The sequence below is a fragment of the Centroberyx gerrardi genome, chromosome 24 (genome assembly GCF_048128805.1).
Source record: "Centroberyx gerrardi isolate f3 chromosome 24, fCenGer3.hap1.cur.20231027, whole genome shotgun sequence".
NCBI lineage: Eukaryota > Metazoa > Chordata > Actinopteri > Beryciformes > Berycidae > Centroberyx > Centroberyx gerrardi.
This window is the reverse complement of record NC_136020.1, coordinates 1,210,121-1,231,388: the sequence shown is the minus strand read 5'-3', so window position 1 is coordinate 1,231,388 and position 21,268 is coordinate 1,210,121. Positions and strand designations below refer to the sequence as shown.

The following is a 21,268-nucleotide window of genomic DNA, read 5'->3' as shown; positions in this document are numbered from 1 at the left end:
TTGCAGTGTGTCCTCAAACAAAAGAAAATAATTTTTCTCCGCAATGACAACAAAGCAAAATTATTCCAGCTTTACACCTATTCTCTCCGCACTAGCCTCCAGGCCTAACCCCGATGACATCATCACGTCGCCTAACACCGCAAGGCCATATTCAGTCCTCAGTTCTGAGGGCCAGGTTGTATCTCCCCCGTGCCTGCTGCCTCTGTATCTGATGTGTCTCGTCTCTTTTCCTCTTTTCTCTCATCCCTGTGTGCACAGGCTGCACAAAATACCCTTGCACACACATCCCTGCAACTCAGCATCCCTTCATCTTCCCTTCTTTCAGCCAATACCAATACAGCTTCCTTGGCTCCTTCAGCCCCCTCTGCCCACCAACCCAACATCTCTACTTCCTACTGACCTGTCCTTAACTGCCGTATTTTTGCCTCTCGTTCTTTCCTGGCATGCAAGCTATGTGGTGCACCTTCCCATCCTGCTACAGCATGCACCATCTTCTTTGGGGGCACGAGTGGCCCAAGAAGGCCATTCTCATACATACTGACAACAGCACAGTCGTCGACATGTAAAGGAAGGTCTCACTTGTTGGACATCATGCAGTTCATGTGCATGCTTACCTTGTTCTCAGCTCAACAGCAGTTTATCATTCACCATAATCACATTCCCCGCTACAAGAACTGTGACTCCCTGTCTTGCTTCTTGTTTCAGAAATTCAGACTCTTGATGCCAGACTCCAACTTCCATCCCACTCCAGTTTCACCATTTTCAGCCACCACCTTCAAGCTCCAACACTTGATCATAGCATCCCAAGAATCTATCCTCAATAGCCTTGCTCCCTGAACACCCACATCATATTTCACAGGATTGAACTGCTTCAAGGCCTTTCATACCTTTCACAGTCATCACCTATGCCTATTCGACTCTCATATGAACCTCAACCATTCAGGTCTACATCAGTAGCATTAACTTCTTTGTCAAATTACTCACTGGTGCTCCATGCCTTTTTATTTCTTACTCCCATGGCAGTATGCTAGGTCTACAAAAGGCAGAGCCATGACTCACACCAAAATGATTGCAACTCACTTCAGACCTCCTCACGCATAGCATTCAAACCCTTTGTCCGGGATACTTTTACCCTTTCATCAGCACCACCCTCAAATCCATGTTCCTCTTAGCTTTCTTTGGTTTTCTGTGATGTTTGGAATGCACCTCCATCACTTGGCCTGTCACATCCCATTTTCCTGTTTCTAGATTCGCCCATAAATTCCATACTAGCCTACCACGCTTGCCCTCAAGATCTTCTTTTGTCACCAAGACAGGAGGAATCACCACACACTTCTGGTTCCACCACCATCTCAATCAAATCCTATCCAAATCAGGAATATCCACCGAACTACATTCGTTCTGTATCGGGCCGCTTCCACCACTTCCAGGCATGGAAATCCTGACGATACAAAAAATATTCTTCCTTGCCTCAAAAAGTCTTACTGCTGCTATTTTGAACATTCTAATAATGCTGTAATCCAGACTTTTTCCCATATTTCCCATCATACTGTATATTCCACGTAATGTGGAAATTGTTGGTTGGATATTTTTATGTAACCCCCCTTTGCCCCTTTTACACTTGATTAGGTTTTATTTTTATATTCTTTTCTTCTTTGGTGCGTCCTAGTATTATTTGCTGCTGCAAGTTCATCAGTCATTCATTCTTTTTTTCCATATGCATATTTCACTCTTCACAGGCCCAAGTTTACAGTAACTGAGTAGGCTTGCTGTATCAACTGTAACGTGTGTATATGTGCACATGTTGTGTGTGTGTGTGTGTGTGTGTGTGTAAGAATGCCTTGAGGCTCCCCAGAGTTGACACACTCTGCTGAACTTTAAATTACCACTTCTGGGACAAACAAAGTTTCTTTCTCTCACTCCATAAAAACAAACAGTGGAAAAAACGCTCAATTATCAGAGGGATGGGTGGGATCATGAGTGGAAATAGTTGGAGTCTGATATGGTGAAGCCTCTCCCGCATATGCTAATGCTATAGCACTCCTGACATAACGATGTACAGAGATGATAGAGGCTGAGGAAGGAGGCAGAGAGACAGAAGGGGAGCAATTAAAGAGAAAGAAAAAGGAAAAAAATATGATAGAAAAAAAACAAAAAAGACATGGGCCAGGCTAATAATCCCAGTGTAGCCTGTGTTTCTGAGGCTTGTAAACTCTGCTCTGTGTGTGTGTATGTGCATGTATATGTGTATGTGCGTGTATGTGGGTGTTGAGGAGATGAAAGGAAAGGAATGTATCTGCTTTTAATGGTTTCTCTGCAGTATTGAATGGGCCTGACTGGCAAGCATGCTAGAACTCAGGCTGGAAAGCAAACCTGAGCTGCTGAAATGTAGCTGTCGATGTCTTAAATCTGTAGAATCACAGCATCATTCTTGCCATTGAGATTCAATTATATTTCAACTGCATTAATTATTTTGCATAAGCTGATGCAGTAATGACTGATCCCCTGCATTCCCTCTAGCTCAGATCATCTGCATATACTGAATAAAATTAGCCATTGATTGTCCTTTCATGCCCAGATTTGTGATGAGAAAATCATACAATGAAACTGGTAATACAACTTAAATATCAAATGGAGTATATTCTGTAACCATTTAGACATCACAGTAATGTCTCCTGACTGGTGAAGAAGAGAGAGTGACATTCTGCACTGGAACATTAAAAAACAAGTAAAAACTAGCTTAACACTAGTTACATGCTTGCCAGCTGTGAGTGTCTTGGAAAAGGAAAATGATAACTCAAATTAATCTTCCAATGCAGCTGTAGTGAAAACTAGCGTCAGCAGGAGCATCAGCTGGCCTTTAAAGCTACACTAAGCGATTTTCCAACCACTAGAGGGTGACAGAAACTGCAACACATTTTGTAAACACACACAGCAAAACTACTAGGCGACGGAAGCCCTTAAGGACAGACCGTGCATAAAGGCTAATGGCTAAAATAAACATACCTAAGGAGAAATATTGCCGGTTACCAGTCTCGCTTTGCCAGATTGTTTTCCCGCCAGAATTTTTTTCAGGGATGGGTGTGCTTTTAAATAGCAAGGGAGGAGACGAGCTAGTTTTAAAAAAAGGAAAAGCTACGACTGAATTTGACAACAAGCTTTAGAAAAGAGGTGAAAACAACAACATAGCCACGTGTGTGGTAATTTGTTTATATCATTACATATCACGGAAACCTCCACGTAGCATACATTAGTTTCAGGATTGATTACAGGGTCTGAAATCACTTATTGCAGGTTTAAAGGTTATTACCAAAGGCATTTCAGACATGGCAGTTGCACAAGGACTTAATGAAAATCTTACAGGCTCTTAGGTACATGGAGCTGATGGACCTTCTGCAGAAGCAAGAAGAAACATAAAAACTGTACACTGTAAAAAAGGATTTGTTGACTCAACTTGACTCAGTCAAGTCATCTTGTTGCTTTGACTGAGTTAAGTTATGTTAACATATAGTGTCAAGTTTATTACACTTAAATAAATTAGTTGATACAACATGCAGTTTGTTGACTCAACTTCCTGTGTCAAATAATTTGGACTAGAAAAGATTAGTTAAGAGAACTTAAAAAGATGTTGGTTGAACTTATTTTATCAAGTTTTTACAAATGTGAATCAAGTTGGCTCAACATGAAATACTTAGTTTTTTCAACTTCTATTACCAAGTTACTTAAGTTTACAGAAGTTGATAGAGATTTCCAAAACTTACCAGGACAAGCAAATTAATACCTACAAAGCTACTACAAATCTACATGAGAACTAGCTGAGTCCAACCTAAACATTAACACATGAAAAAATAGCTCAAAAGACATATTTCAGTCAGGACTTTTATTACAATCTCAAGAACTGTACTTCAACTCCAACCCACCCACACTCAATAAGTGTTCAGTGTTGCTTTAAAATTAAAATAAGTGTGTCAATGGATGTCGACACGTCAAAAAGACCTTCCTTTGGGACATGTAGACAAAAAAAAGCCTTCACGCCCTCTCACACATCCTCGCTCTTGCTCAGGGCTGCTCAAAAACTGAAATTACACTGTGTCCCACACGTAAAAAAAAGAGCATCCTTCCTTTGGGAAAAAAAAAACAACTCTCTAATTAAGTGACTTGTTCAACAGAGTCCACTCTGAGGAGTGAGTGTTCAGGGTTGCTGCAGAACGACATAGGTAGAAAATTGTATCTCTCTAACTGATAAACTTGCTCAAATGTCGGTCAGAACATGAAAACATACTTCAAACATTACATAAAATATTACTTCATTACTTCAAACATTACTTCATTACTTCAAACATAAAATAAACTGGTGTGACCCACAGAAGGGCTATACATTTCTTTTCCTCTTGCTACATAGTGCAATGGACATATGGCAAAAAACAAAAAACAAAACGAGAATGCCATCCCTCTAACTGAGCAATTTATTCTTCAGAGAGTGGACCCTGGGAGTGCACGAGTCCATCCCAATTCCCATGAACAGGCGCTGAATCACCTCAAAGGTGTATTTCAAGTCTTTTGGATAGTCAAGGTTCAGCATGTATAGCAGTCCCATCAGGTTCACAAAAGCGTTGGGTACATCACCCAGGTGACGTATGACAATCTTTTCCTCGATCACGAGGGCGACATCGTTGTAGGAAGCTGGAAGGGGTTCCTTCACATCTTCAACGACTAAAAGGATTCCAATCACCATTCCCTTGATGACGTCCTCTTCAGGATCCGTTAGCTTCATGCAAAAACAAACAAAAAACAACAACAAAGGTGCCTGTGCTTTAGAGATGCTTTGTCATATAGTGCATACACACAGAGGACACATGAAACGACAAGTGTAACCCTCAGGGTTCCCACACATTTTCATGGATAAAATTTCAAAACTTTTCCATGACTTTTCAAGGATCCCTAATAGAATTTCCATGTAATGTGAGGCGGTGACTCTGAATCAATACCAGAAATTATTACTACACTGGACAAGTAGGACACACCTCTTTATATTGGATTTTAGTGCTTTAGAGTCACTGCATCACATTACATGGAAGCTATTGAAGAAAATGCCATAATGTAAAATATTTATGTAAAATAAATAAATTACACATTAGCAATCAAAATAAGTGTGCTACATTAATTTAGTATAATTTTTTTATCATAATTTTCACTAATATTGTCAAGTCAGCATGAAGGTATTGAATGATTGTTTATAATGATTGTTTTTGTGTCAATTAAACAGTATACAGTGGCACACAGTATACTGGAGCAAGAGACTGAAAATAGTGCCCCCTTTTCTATTCATTCAATTTTCCATTATGGGCAAATAAAGAAAATGTTTGTCTGAAAACATTTCTTGTTAAGGTTTGGATTTTGTGTGCCCTGTATGCAACATTAATGTCCTTTGCCAGTCACATACCTGTTTAAGTGATGAACTGCACTACTTGTGGTTGTTTTTAGAGATGGCAACAGACGTTTTATACTCGTGCTACAGTTTTGTGACCTGTGCTACAAAACTATTAACCTCTGTAGCACCAGTGCTATGTGCAAAAAAAGTTAACATACAGCCCTGCCATGACTTTTCCAGGCTTGGAAAACGAGATTTTGAAATTCCATGACTTTTCCAGGTTTTCCATGACCATGGGAACCCTGAACCTTGCTCATTGTGAATTAGTTTTTTTGGATCATCTTGAATGACATTTCGCCGCTTACCTCACACATCTTCATGAATGTATAAGGATTCTCCCTCATGTACCATGGTAGGCCCTGCAACGCTGCTGCCCTCTTCCTTTGGTTCGATGCCTGCCAAAACACATAAGATACATAAATACAGTTGCTTATTGCTTATTGAATTATATAACCCCCTCACTCCCCAAGACATTCTGGTGATTTGAACTAAATTTAATGAAAATATACAATCTAAAGCCTCAGTAAATAGTGACAGAAAGTGTTCAAATACATATTCACGTTATTTTGAGAACATTACTGTCACAATCTGCAGCCACACTCTCTCATCCCCAGCCCTCTGCATTGCTCTCTGTCTCCAGCCCCTGCTCACTTCTCCCAGGCCATGTACTTTCCTCCAACTCCCCAGACCTGCCATCCTCAAGCTGTCCACCAGATGCCCAGATACCGGTCCACTTCCATTGTTCTCTGCCAGATTGTTAAGTTGCCATGTGCTTCATGTCTTGCTCTCTAGCCTCTGTATCGGTGACCCTTGCCTGCCTCACCATCCCGTAAGCCTTTGTACCTCCATATTGTTTATTAAATCATTGAACTGCATCAAGCTCTGCCTCAGACGTCTGCATTTGGGTCCTTCCCCTGTATCCCTGTTGCCCTTCTTGCACCAGTCGTAACAATTACATTGAGTTTACACGTGAACATAGAATGAATTTGGAAAGGCAGCTCTATTGCCTCAAAGTATTTTAAAGTAAAGAAATGTACTTACATCCTTGTCGAGGCTCTCCATTAAGGATGCCATTTCTTTAATCCCCTCGAAGCGCTTTGACCTGAATAACTGAAGGAGTTTCTGCAGATGGCTGTCCAGACACTCATAGAACGAATTGAGGTCCATCGACATCAGCCTGGTGAATTCCTTGATGATCTATATGAAGAAGTGACATTACATAATTTTAGTGCAGTGGCATTACATCATTTTAGTCCAAGTTAAAAGTGACCTAAATGTTCACATTTCAGCAAGCTGCCCAGATGTAATATTTGGTATTGCACGAGCCTATAGATGTGAAACCATTTAAAAATTTCAATTGAACATGCAATATATGAAATATAAGAACATTATTAATTTGTCATGCCTGTTGCTACAGCACATCTTTGAAGCCTAATATTTTATGTTGGTAAAATTCAAAGCCAACAAAAACTTGCACACTTTACCTGTCTTTCAGTAAAAAGCGCAGGCCATCTGACTTTCATTTCGGACACAGGTGGCTCCTCTTCAACAATCTCCTGTCTTCTCAATGCATATGTGGCGTTCATTGCATCATGAATGAAGGCCAGGTTTGGGGTTGTTTTTCTCATCTCTTGGGCGATCTTTGCTCGCTCTTCTTCAAGATTTTTTCTGTCTCTTCCCTGGGGGAGATCTGGAAGGAAGTTTGTTTCAGACCGTCTGGGTTTCTTTACTTTGTTTCTCTTCCCTCGCGTGTCCCCAGGACCTCTCTTCTCGGAATTTACCTTCAGCTCTTGACAGCCTGCATCTCTCAATTTCTGCCTGTAATTGCCCATCTTAAACTTTATACTTAGTTTCCATCCATACCATTCAGATGTGGAGCTAGGTTCTTTTAGGCAAGGGTGTTTTTCAATGAGTGCAATGGCTACACTCTCAAATTTTTCATTATCAGGGTAGGCGTTGAATATATTGTTTCAGCAATTTTCTCCAGAATCTCAGACTTCATGTCCCTTGAAATGGATAGAAGTGTTCCATCTTTTCTGAAAGCATCATTGCCTTGCCTGAGCCTCAGCTCAACATCATACGAGAAGGTGGGAAGGGGAAAGAGAGATGGCCATGGCTGTGAACGACCTCCAAAGGACTCTGAATGGCTGCTCAATGAAGAGGATGTTGACGGAGATGATGGTAAACCTAAACTTAAATTGTCCAAACTTGAGTCTGTGGAGACAGCGGAGCAGAAATTGACTTTCAATGTAACCTTCTCCTTGGGTAGATCGTCAACACAAGTGAGGTTACAGAAGTCTTGGAAGTCCTCATCTTCATATTGAAGGTCAAACGAGGAGTGTAACTGCAATTTGTTTTTCAACACCAGTTTCAGGCCATCAACCGAATCTGGAACTGAGTCCAATCGGAGCTTCCTGATGTCCTGTGGTGAAATTATCACTCGCAACAGCATCTTCCTTTGAGTGAGAAACTCTCAGGACTTCTCTGGAGATGGAGAAAAAAGAATCAGAGAAAAGACAAAATGAACAATAAAGCCGATAAACATACTTTCATTAGTTTTTGCATTCCAACTTCTTTAACTCTTTGAACTCTGAGCCGTTTTCTACTTTTTTTTGTCCTTTACTCCAGTTTCTTCTCAGTTTATACTGTTTTTATGTTTATGGACATACTGCATATCTTCTTTTTCAGGGGAATCTGCTCTATATGATTATGAATATTGTATACACCATGTAAAGTAAAATAACAGTTCAACTATACCTTAGTGAAGCAAGAAAGCTTTTGGTGTGACAATCAGTTTGCCTGCTCTTATGTATGGATACAGGGGTTGATATCCATTTAGTTCATGTGATTCCACAATCTGCAGTTCAGAAGATTGTTTTTTCATCAGCTCATAACTCTGCAGGTGCTCTATGTACCATTCTTGATACAGTTCAATGATGAAAGACACTTTGCTGGACGCAACTACAATTTTAACTAGCTTCCCAAAGTCAGGCAGGCCACTGGTGTGTCCCACGGACAGAAACATACCCTCTGAATACTTGGTGCCATAGAGGCAGGCATGGGTTGCAAGAGATACAAGAGTTATGTTTCCATATTTCAGCTCTACAGCCTGCTTCATAGAGCGCTCTAGTGTATCAGGTGAAACAACCACAATGTGTCCAACTTTCCAGATTAGGTCTGAAAAGACTTGGCAAGTCTAGATGGTAAGCTAAAGAAAGCTGGTGTTTTGTTGCTAGAGTGAGCAAGATCTTTCTGAAATTGTGAGAATCGTGCACCACCCTTTTAAAAAAGCTATGCTTTGCTTCAAACCTAATAGTCCAGAAATCAATCAGGGGCCCAAATCTTCGAATCAGTTCCGGATAATGTTCCAAAAAGTGGTGCTTGGGCAGAAGGTGGAAATTGGGAAACACCTTTTTTAATAGGCACCTGTGATCGGAGATTTTACACTCCAAGTACGACAATGTCTCATCCGAAAAATGTCCACTAGCCAGTAGTTCAACTATTTCTTTCAAATCTAATAGAATTTGCCAAGTTTTGTCATCTTCTGGTATAACATGACCGATCATCAACGGCAGTAGCCTCAATAGTGTCCAATTCTCGTGGCAATTCCCACCAATAGAATTTTTCAATGCAAAAGACTTTGAAATTGGTTGCGGTCTGTTGGTTTTATCCGTAAACTTGAAAGGGAAGGATTCAATGATGGAATTCAGATAATCTATTGTAAGGTACTGTTTGGATATCAGAGACTTTATACATAGACTTAACTCCCTTGGCACTATTCCTTCAAAAAGGTCATGCATAAAATCTGGGGGGAAGCCCTGGATTGTGTGGAAATGAGAAAGTCTATTGAGAACACAGTCTCTCTTTACTCCATTCAGGGAAACTAAGTGATGTCTGTTCAATTCCAGAAGGTCGTGTTTGTGAGCTTCAACTGTCCGGAGAGGAAACACTCCCTCCTTAACCTCATGAAGGTCAATATCTTGCCGACTAGCTAAACAAAACCGGCAAAATTTGTCAACATTAAAACTCTCTTGAAATCCAGCAAGCGAGTGGGCCCCCCAAGTTGTCTACGGACACATATAGCACAGTACCTCTAACAGTTGTTCCCAATTTCTGAACATACAATCCTTGCTGCTCAAGTACTCCAAGGTCTTTTAGCAGTGGTTCAAGAATGGCACCATACCCGTAGTTCTTCACATCATTGCTATAACACAGACATGCGAGATAGATCGACTGTACAGATGACCTATACCGTATTGGTAAATTTGAAATGACCCAATAGACTGCACAGACCTTATGTTTTTTTTTGGATGTTCCTAATGGGTTGCAAACCTCGAAGTCATCTATATACAGTCCTAGGGCAATGCTTAGATCTTCTGATGAGAGCAAAATATTCTCTTTGCAATATAGACCGTCTCTGTATGTTTTATACTGAGACAAGTGTCCAACAGTTTCCCTGTGTTCTGTCTCCAAGACTTTATCTAACACATCGTTACGATTTAACAGCTCTGTCAAGACTTTCAAAATTGGAATATAAACACATTTCCGTCTGGAAGATGCATCTAAAACATATTCAATTGGCTCAATCACTTTAAAATTATTCTTGTAAAAAGTTGCTCTTTTGTATTCAGAGCCAAAAGGTCCGTCCTTTGACAGGAAACTTAGGGGGTTTGCTTTTTTTAACTATCTCTGTTATAGCAGTGGTGACTGCACTGTTTACTGCACAATTGTGCTTGATCAGTACACTTTCAATTACTTTTGGTGTGCACTCTTCCACAACTGAGCTAATACTACAAAGCTCATTTATAATTTCCTGAGTTGTTGTCTTAGACACATGTAAAATTGTTTGCATACGCAGTAAGAGAGATGCAACTTTATGTTGAAGCAAATCATGCAGGTCTTGATCCTCTATGTAATCATCTGTTGTTAAGTCTAGATGGTCCGAATGTGTCTCAAAGTCTGTACTTTCAGAGTTTGAAGTGCCTGGAGTACAAGTTTGATACAAGTTTGTATGAAAATTGTCAATGGTACAGAGGTGATGTTTCCTGCTCTTATGTGCATGAAAAGTACTGTATACGCTGGACTGAAAACTACAGTCTTTAAAAGGGACATTTCACTTTTTCCTTATTGTGTATGTGTATTTTCAGATGCGCAAAATACTGTGTATCACTACAACTCTCTGAGAAATTGCACAGTTCACAATTTAACCTTGAGGTCACCCGCTCTGAACGGGCTTGACTATGGTCTCTAGTTAAATGTTTTTTCAGAGATGATTCTGTCCTGAAGGAGCACACACAGTCTGCATAGACACAGGGAAGAGGACAGTTCCTTGCCTGATGACAGTGCTTCAGTTTGTAATGGACAATTAGTGTGCGTTGGCTGGGTGAGGAGTAATTACAACACTTGCAGGACCACCTCATTGAAGGGCAATTTCCCCACACCGCACAGCCTGCACTGAAGTGATCCTGTACAGAAAAAAGAAAAAGAAAAACGTTAACATCTATGGTTATCAGCACAAAACACAGTAAAATAAGAGTCCACGTACTCTTCTCTAAGAAAAATGTTTTTGCAATCCAGATTTTAATGTATCCAGACATGTAGACACTGTTCAGTTTATTAGAAAGCGGACCCACTTGGCCATGAAACTCAATTGAATGACAAGTGATTACATTGCAAAAACAGAAGCAAAACTGATTATGTGTGTTCAGTGAAGGAGGGGGGGAGGCGAAGGCTTCACCTTTTATTTTACAATAAATTCATTTAACAGATGATTTTTTATTCAGAGTTAAGTACTGGTGAAGTCAACATACAAAGGGAAGCACAAGGGTGACTTTTCAGTCGAAGGACAGCCCAAAAAACGAGTGCTAGAAACAGCAAGATAGTAGCACACTGAATGTAGGGTAAACGTCCCTATTAAACCCACGTACCATATAAGCCCACTTGCAACTTCTGAGTCAAATAAAAAAAAACATCATTTTTTGCTGTGTGATGTTTCTTCCAATGAAGCTGCTTGTTACATAAATGACACTTTTTATTGTAAGCCAATCAGATTTGTCGATATTGAGTTATCGAAGCACATGTGTGACATGTGCCTGCTGATCCCAGAAGAAGTTGCAAAAAAACTTAGTAAATACTCATTTGTAATCAAAATTTAAGTGATTAGTGTTTTGAATAAGATATATGTTAGAATATTACTTGAATTAGAAATATTGTTTCTTTTGAAATCAAAATATGAGTTTTAGCATGCTAGCAAACAGACCACATGCTGCATCAATACAGTAGCTGCATAGTATGGTTCATTGCAATGACATAAAGCATGATAAGCATGTATAGTTTACATTTTTGTATGCAGTTTATATTATTATACTGTTAAATAGACTGATAAATGTGTATGTTTATCTTTATTTATTTTTTAATTAACATTTTTACCTGGTGGGCTTAAAGGGGACGCTAGCAAAAAAATCACACTGTCTGGGGTGGATGTAAATGAGTATAGCTAATTACTTCTCTGCATGATCAATTTATACTTTTCATGTTATGTTAGTGCACCATATATAGATTTATTTCATATAGTTGTTTTTTTAATGTCATGTGCATATAATAAAATATTCTGTCTTTTAGCCATAAATTCACTGATGTTCCCTTTAAGCCCACCTGCTCCCATTAAGCCCACTTGACTGTGTTTCAATGGGGATTTTCTCCCTTTTGACCTTTGAACCATTTTCCTCCCTAATTTTGACCTCACCTGATGAATAAGCTCCATAATCCAGATAATTAATACCTATATTTAAATATCAGTGATATTGTACGTTAGGTACCCATTAAGCCCATGCCAGACTTTTGACATATTTTGACAAATTAAACAATAAAAACATTAGAAATTGGTATAAATTAATTATTGACACTTCAAATGAGAGATTAGACTTTCATTTTAACTAAAATGTTCTCACTTAAATTGGGGCAGTATATATTAAAAATGTCTGAAAAGCGGATTTGGTGGGCTTAATAGGGACGATTACCCTACTAATGAGTCTTTACTCAAGCAAAATAAATAAGAATGAATGGAAAATTTAATAAATTTCAATTTTAAATTACCTTTTACTGGTGTGTGTTGAGGGCAGCTTGGCTTTTAAAAAAAACCAGATATCAATAATCACAAATGTGCTTTAAACATGTTGTTAGGAAGGGAGGTGAGCTATTGGCCGTGGCACATCACAGGAACACAGAGCCAGAAATTTAAGTTTCTTTTTCTCCGCCATCTTGTTTCTCCACTGAGATCGGGAGCCCGTTTCTCCCACACAGTAAGCAGGCTGACCAATATCATGCATGTAAGCTGAAGCTAACTGAAGCTAAAGTAGAATCTATACCATATCACCGTTTATTTCGATGCATATGCGCCATATGCATATCCACCTGACAGCCCTCTGTTCTCCCCTGTTGTAACGTTACTCGTTAAAACAGCCAAGATGGCGCTAGTCGCCTTCCTTCCGCTCACCGCTGTCCTTTCAAAATCGGCAGGTTGAGCTCGAGCTGAACACAAACAAACATTCTTGTAGATACTTGGAAAGGAAAAAAAAAATCTTCACGCACTTCAGCCTATAGATGTCCTCAAATCCTCTCCATTTCACTCGGGCAGCTCATAATTTCCAACCACGGCTAGCTCGCTAACATGCTAACGTATTTTCAAAACGAACTAAACATGAAATGTGCATCAAAAGTTGTGGTGACGGACCGTCTGAGAGAGAGACTAGATGATTAATTCGCATTGCCTACTGATGAACTAACGTTAGCTAGATTAAATTTAAATGTACTTACTTGATAACGACGGTCCCAGCTCTGAGGAAATGGCGGCCAACTTCTTTGCTGGATTTCAGAGTGCGCAACACTGCGAGTCATGTGACCATGACGTCATATTGCGGGCGCATGCGTGTGACAGAAAATGCCGAGGCTGACGTATTTTATCAAGTTAATTGAACGGATTATTATGAGTTTTCAAGTCTTTTTTCAAGTTGAAGTTGTTGTAACTCATCTTACTTTGTTGTAATGGGCAATGAGTTCACTCAGCATGATTACACTAGTCCATCTGACTAAAAACCCAAATCCCTTTTTACAGTGTAGAAACTAACCTCCTGCCAGGCTGTCCTGAGCTGTCCTATACCTCCTCAGTCATTCTGGGACCTGACCTATATTGTACAGTACATTCCTAGTGCATTCAATGGCATTTAGATTACACAGAGATGTTCTGTTTAATTACTAAAATTTACTGACTATGTAAACATCGCCTGCAATAACAAAGGATGTTGGTGGGTATTTGCAAATTGTGTGCAACAAAGAGAAGGATCAGCGAGAGAAAGAGAGCAGGGAAGTGTGTGTGTGTGTGTTTGTGTACCTTTGTGTGTCTGTGTGTGTCTGTATGTGTGTGTGTGTGTGAGGGAGAGCAAGAGAAAAACCTCTGAAGACATGTCTGGTAGATGAAGCTTGTCAAGGTTGAGCGTGTTTTTAGCTGTGACTAGCAGCCAATGCATCATGTTCAGTTTAGCTGTGTTGATAAAGCATATAGGTTTGCCACACCAGGGGCGTCCTGGTGGCTTAGTGGTCTAAGGCACATACCATGTAGGAACATGACATTCTGGGTTCAAATCCAGCCCAAGACCTCATGTCATCTCCAAATCTTTCCTGTCTTTCTCTACTTTGAACTATGCAATAAAGAATATAAATTAAAAAAAAACAGTTTGCCAAGCCAGGGACCCATGTAAAAAAATCCCAGGTGAGACAATTTAGCAAATGCCAAACTGGTTGAAGCTTATCATGGATTACATGCTTTTGGGCTTAAAAAAAGAAGGAAGACTACAGACAGTGCACAGAGACAGGGAGTCAGCTGGAAAACAAATTAATTAAAGAATAAAGAAAAAATGAAACGTCCTCTCTGTGCTACTCTGTGTTTGAGGCTAGAAATAGGAAGCATGGCTTTTTCGCAGGTTGACTTCCCCACAGACAGATGAAAAGAGTCTGGGCACAGCAGAAAGTTGGGGGATAACAAGCCTTTATACAGCAGAGCCCTCAAGCATGGCTTTCAATTTTCAACTCAGAGAAACCTCGTCTTTTTTTTTGATAGTGGGGATAGCCAGAAGCCCAGCATTGCTAGATGTGAGAGGACAGGCAGGTGTGTAGGGCGCAGAGCGGTATGATGGAGCTAGTCCATTCACTGCCTTGTAGGTGCAGGTGAGTATTGAATTAATTGTAACTTGTTGATGAGAGCATTTGTGCAGCCAGACATGCATTACAGTAATCCAATATTGATGTGGCAAAGGCATGGGAGGAAGAGACAAATTTTTGCTATGTTACATAGGTGGAAATAGGCTACTTTAAAGATATTTTTGCTGTGGCAATCAATGAAGAGGTCTAATTCAAATGTTACTCCAAGATTTCTGATGGTGGGATGAGCTGTGATGACAGTCATCAATGTTTAGGGCCTGGCTTACAGATGAAGATTGGTGGTTTGTAGGACCAATGTTTAGCATTTTAGTTTTCTAGTCTCTAGTCCAGGGTTCTTCAATTCCGGTCCTTGTGGGACGATGTCCTACAGACTTTTGGTCCTACATGGTGGTTAATGAGCCACACCTGGTACAGAACACAACCTAGTCTAGTCCATAAAGTTTCAAGTTTAAAGTTTCAAGATTTATTGTCACATCACAATTACAGTGAGTATAAAAGCGGTCCCGGGATGCCGTCTGGGCTGGCAGCCTTACGGATATTCACTCGCGCACATCAGCCTCTGAGATGTAAAGAGGGCTGGCTTCAAACCGAGCATAGAATGTGTTCAGCTCACCAGGGAGGGGGGTAGAGGTGTTAACTACACAGCTGGTAAAGAAGGATGATATGATCGACCGTATTTATTATGTGAAGAAGGATGAGAGTGGATTGGAGATTTGGATCAGATGCTATCAGTAAATCATTACAAACCTTCACAAGAGCTTTTTCAGTGCTATGATGGGGTCTAAAACCAGATCTGAAATCCTAATTTTTTTTTTTTTTTTATAAAAAAGTTAAGTAGGAGGTAGGCCTAGATAATTTTAAGAGTTTTTCAGAGTATCAGGGTCGAGAAATGTTTTTTAAGCAATGGTGTGTAACTGCAACATTGAAGGAACTGGGTACTGAACCAGACATAAGTCCATTTATTATTGCCAGAATGGTATCACCAAGAGTGGGAAGAAGTTTCTTCACCAGTTTTGTGGTTAGGGGTCTAAAGTACGATACTGGTTACTATGTGTGACTATGCCCAGATGGCACTGGAGTAGCTGTGAACTATTGGGGCTGGCAAGATCTGGTTCAATAGAAGATGCTATATTTTGTCTTGTTAATTCTATTTTGCTGTCAAAAAAGTTCATAAAGTTGTAGGCTGTTACATGGGGAGACACTAAGTTGCATACTGATGTTGAGGATTCCGTCAGCCTAGCAGCTGTATTAAAAAGAAACTTTGGATTGTGTTTATTTTCTGCAATTAGGGTTGAGTGATATGATAACTTTGCCTGTTTGTTTAGATAGTCTGTTTGTAATTAAGAAAATTTTTTTCCATGCTAGACGGAAGATTTCAAGTTTAGTTAAGCAGTATTTTTTCAGGGCTGTACTGTCGGTACTGTCGGAATGCCAATTTTTTTACACTGAGCTTCTGTTTTTAGTGGTGCCATATTGTCAAGGGCATCCTTGATTGTTGAATTGCACTGGGTCATATGATCGACTTTGAGTGGATCAGCTGATTTGATGAATTAGGGAAATGTTTAAAGGAACCATGCAGACTATTTGCAAGCTTAGCAGAGGTGTCAAAATTTAGACACTGACTGAAGATGAAATTAGTATCAGGAAATTGGGGTGAGGTTAGAACAATTTCAAAAGTAAGAAGAAAATGGTCTGATAGCACATGGATTTGGAGGTGGATTGTGAGGCTTCTATTCCAGAAGGAGAATGAACATGTGTCGCCCTGCATACATTTTGAGTAACATTAATTGATTCAACTATGACTGTGAAGGCCTTGGTTAAAGGATCAGCTTTGTTATCAGTGTGTATGTTAAAATCCCCTGGGATCATTATATTGCCATAGGAAACAGCAAAGTCAGACAGAAATGTGGAAAATTTAGAGAGGAACGTGTCCTATAATGGTCTAAATGCTGTTTCAGAGGCTTTTCCACCCTGACAAGAATAACATTCAAGGAGAAACACTGAACACTTGTATTTTTTGTAATTTTTAGGCATGAAGATAGCCAAATTTAAATACTGGTACAAAATATCAGCTATCAGCCTTCAATAACCACATTGATCAAACCCTAGTCTGTTTGAGTGTGAAGCATTACACGCTGAGAAAACTCTCCCTGGATGAATATGGACAAAATGAACACCAGTCTGAGATGTTAAAAGTCTAAACATCTTTATTGGCCTTGTACCTACAGATGATTTCAGCTTCCAAGGTGGGATTGTAACTGGCCCAATTATGTACATTGGTGGTTTTAGAAAGATCTGCTATTAATGTATTTTATAGTTACTCAGGGACAGGTTAGGTGAAAATAAAGGGAAAAACAAAAAAAAAAAAGAAAAACAAACTAGCATGATACAGTTTCCCATCCAAACCATGTATTTTAGCATCAAACCTCAACATATGTCTTATCTCCTATTTAATTTTGTTAGTCTGTTATGATGTTAACCATGTCAAGTTTTAACATATTAGTCTCTCTCTGCTTTCACTACAAAATGAATGAGAATTAATAGTTTGCAAGGCTAACAGGCATATACTGGGTTAGCTGGCTGTCACAAAAGATGACCTTTCCAGAGAAGCTGACCTTCACTGATCATTCTGTTTGACCCTGTGTGTGTGTGTGTGTGTGTGTGTGTGTGTGTGTGTGTGTGTGTGTGTTTCATTGCAGATATTGACGAGTGTGCGGAGGGGAAGCACTACTGCAGAGAGAATACAATGTGTGTTAACACTCCTGGATCCTTCATGTGTATCTGCCATGATGGATATATTCGTATCGACGACTACTCCTGCACAGGTGACTCACACTGCATACACATTCTAAGACACATACATATAACACATACTCTTGTTTGGCTTCTCTTTCTTCCTCTCCTCTATATGCGTATATACACACACATGTTATAGATACACACACACACACACACTGTTTTATGAACAATATCCCTTTGGGTCATAATGGCTATGGCTCACAATGTAAAATGCAATGTAGAGGCCGGTACAGGCTGCCAATCTTCTCAGTGATGGTCTCGTTCGTTTAAGATAATTCTGCTAATGTCTCAAAATGAATATGGTGATGATTTATTGATGGCAAAATGATACATGGAGCACCTTTAAACTGTAGTAGAACTTATTAAAGCAGAAGATTTTCAGCAGATGTTTAATTTTTTCTAAACCTTTATTTATCTAGGGAAGGTTGACAGAGCTCTTTTCCAGCTCCACCCTACTTAACATTCATACAGTTCCAGCAGAGGTGTGACCAAGTTAACTTTGCTCAGGTCTGAAGTCAGTCTCAAGTCTTTTTTTTTTAAGATTATTTTTTGGCAATTTCACTTTTTATTAGACAGTTCAAAGTTGAGAGAGACAGGAAAGATTGAGAGAAAGAGAAGGATGACATGCGGCAAAGGTCTTGGGTCAGATCTGAACCCAGAGACATTGGCCCTCATTTACGAAATGAACGTACGACAGAAAACTGGGCGTACGGTCATTTCCACGCAAAGCTCTGCATTTATCAATTTGGACGTGAGCGGAGGCTGCTATCAAATCTCACGTCAAGTCTCAACTCGTGTACGCAAGTTTTCGAGTCAGCGTGGACTTGCGGTGCAGCATAGTAAATCTGGCTGAGTCTGAGAATTGTTATTAGACCATATATTCTGACTGGCATCTAAGCATATGCAGCCACATATTCATCACTTAAAAATATGTAGCCTATGGCAAAATATTCTATTTTGTAAAGGCCTACATCGACTATGTGTCATATAGCCTATCCCTAACATAAATAGGTATTTTCAAATTGTTTGCAATTAACGGGGTTAACAGTTTTCTGGTGTAAGATTAATTTCTCTTTCATTTTGAGATAGCCTACTTGTTTGAGGTCTGACCATTTTTTCTTCACCTAAATGTAAAGAATTGCGATATAAGCTATTATATTACTATTATATATATAGGCTATACATATCACGGATGTATAAATGAAATATTCAAACCTCAGCTGGAGTTCGATTGTTGACAGCAACGCTGTTGACAGCAGCAGTGATTTCTTTCCATACTGCATTTTTCCGACTTCCTTTGATGCCACTTTTCAGGCTGCCAAATAGAACTAATTGGTTCAATTGGACTTGCGATGTTAGAGTTTCTGTTTCGAGGTCGGAGAAGTTTCTCTTCTTGGATGTATTACGCATCTCCATGTCGTAAACTCTAGGGGCGAGGCCTCTAAACCGAGAATATTTAGGGGCGTGATATTTAAATGACGATTGTTTTCAGCCGCCACATTTATCAATGCCCGATCATTCTTACGCTGTGATTGGCGAGATACGAACATTTCATGAATCACACGTGAACCCTGTCGTAAGATTATTTCTGCGCTCGGATCTGCGCTGGTTTCTACGTTAGATTGATAAATGAGGGCCATTGCGTTTACATGGTATGCGTCTTATCCCACTGAGCCACCAGGACACCCCCAGTCTCAAGTCTTGAGGCACAAGTCTCAAGTCAAGTCCCAAGTCTAAATGTAGATTACCAAGTCAAGCCCAAGTCACATCCATGTCATTAATGTCAAGTCTCAAATCTAAATGAGGAACACCAAGTCAAGTCAGAACAAATCAAGAGTCCAGTATCAATTTAATATCTTAAAGACAAAATATGTAGGACTGTTCAATGCAATATGGTTTTAATAGTATAAAAACTTGGTAAGAGCATCATGAGTTTGATTTCTATAATCAGTTTCAACTTCAGTAAATTCAATCATTCCATACAAATTCAGAAAACAGAATTTAAATTCAGTTGTCTGGTGAAAAAAATATCCTAACTTTCAATCTAAGTCAATTACACAAACATAAGATCTTGGGCTCTATTTTTGTGAATCAAGGCAGTAGGTGTGGTGACCTTAATCTAACCCAGTACAGACTCTCCTTACTGTTTATTTTACCTTAACCACATTAAAATCACATTTTGATATGCATGTAAACTAGTTAAAGAATTTATATCAAAGTGAAAGAGGCAAGCATAACAGCAAAGGGGTTTATGTGATTTTGGAGTGTATATGTGTGTGAGCCTGAAAAGCCATGGAAATAGCACAGAATAGCACAGGCGCAAGCGTATTTTTGAACACCAAAATTACACTATGCCACCCGATTTGTACTGACACTCCCCTCTAGTGCCCTCCCTGCCCCTTCTGGCGCAAGCCATGTTATGGCGAGCCACGAAATTACCACTTCGCTGGCACTGGTTTGTCAAGACTTTAGAAACTTTTTCAAGTCATCAAAGTACAAGTCAAAATCAAGTCCCAAGTCACCAGAACCCACATCACGTCAAGTCTCAAGTATTCTCTTCATGCATCCAGTCAAGTCAAGCATCAAGTCAAGCAATTGACATTGTGACTCGAGTCTGACTCAAGTCCAAGTCATGTGACTCTAGTCCCCACCTCTGAGTTCCACACATTCACACTGGGAGAATGCCCAGTACAAACCCCAGTCTTCAACTGCTGGCCACTGGGAGCTGCCCAGCATAACCACAATCCTTTAGGGGTAATTAAAATGTTAATATCACTAAGGCCCATATATTCGTTTCTATATTTTATCTGTCCAATACCAAAAGTAAAGTAGATGAGGTGAATCTGGATCAAAGTTATGTAAGCACCTATTGTTGAAATTAGTCAACAATTGCACGGCATATACTGTGGAATTGATTGTCATATTTTGCGGTGTTACAGCCTAAATTCTGAATGGAATATATTGGGATTTTTTGTCACTGATCCACATACAATAACCCATAATGTCAAGGAGTTTTTTTATATTTACAAATTAATTCAAATGAAAAGCTGTTTTAAGTCAATAAGTATTCAATACCTTTGTGACTCTACAAACTCAGTTAAGGTGCATCCAAATTTGTCTGAATGCCCTTGCGATTTGATTGAAGTCTACCTGTGGCCAATTCAACTGGTTGGACATGATTCAGAACAAAACACATCTGTTGATATAAGGTCCCACAGATGACAGTGCATGTAGAAACTCTCCCATGACATTCAGAATTGTCTGTAGGATTCAGAGACAGAATTGTGAGGAGGAAGAGATCTGGAGAAGGTAGAAAACAGTTTCTATAGTGTTTGGAGGGGAGTTCACAATAGCACAGTAGGCTCAATTATTAGGAAACAGAAAAAATATGGAACTAGCCAGATTCTTCCTAGAGCTGGTCATCTGACCAAACTGATCAACCCGGCAAGAATGACCTTGTGAGTTCCTTGTCAGCGATGGGAGATTGCTGGGAAATTGCTGGAAGGACAACAGTCAGTGTAGCACTATGTCTGATGGAAACCATGGAGCATCTCTACCGTGAAGCATGGTGGTGGCAGCATTATACTGTTGGGGGGCTTTTCAGCAGCAGGATCTGGGACACTTGTAAGGATAGAGAGAACAATGGATGAAGCCACATATAGGCAAGTTCTTGAGGAGAACCTGCTTCAGACCTTAGATTAGGGTGATGCAAGCCAGCCAAGCCAAATCAATACTGGAAAGGCTTCACAATAAGGATGTAAAAGTCCTTGAGTGGCCCAGTCAAAGCCCAGACTTGATCCCATTCAAAATCTGTGGAATGAC

General features: G+C 39.7%; 1 protein-coding gene across 1 annotated transcript in view; it reads left to right on the top strand.

Moving 5' to 3' along the window:
- The window catches only part of LOC139913763 (protein kinase C-binding protein NELL2-like), a 155,018-nt gene that overhangs the window by 65,077 nt on the left and 68,673 nt on the right, over nucleotides 1-21,268 (top strand). The window contains exon 13 of the mRNA XM_078282228.1: nucleotides 17,347-17,472. Within this exon, the coding sequence (XP_078138354.1) occupies nucleotides 17,347-17,472 (126 nt within the window). The remainder of the gene's footprint in view (nucleotides 1-17,346; nucleotides 17,473-21,268) is intronic.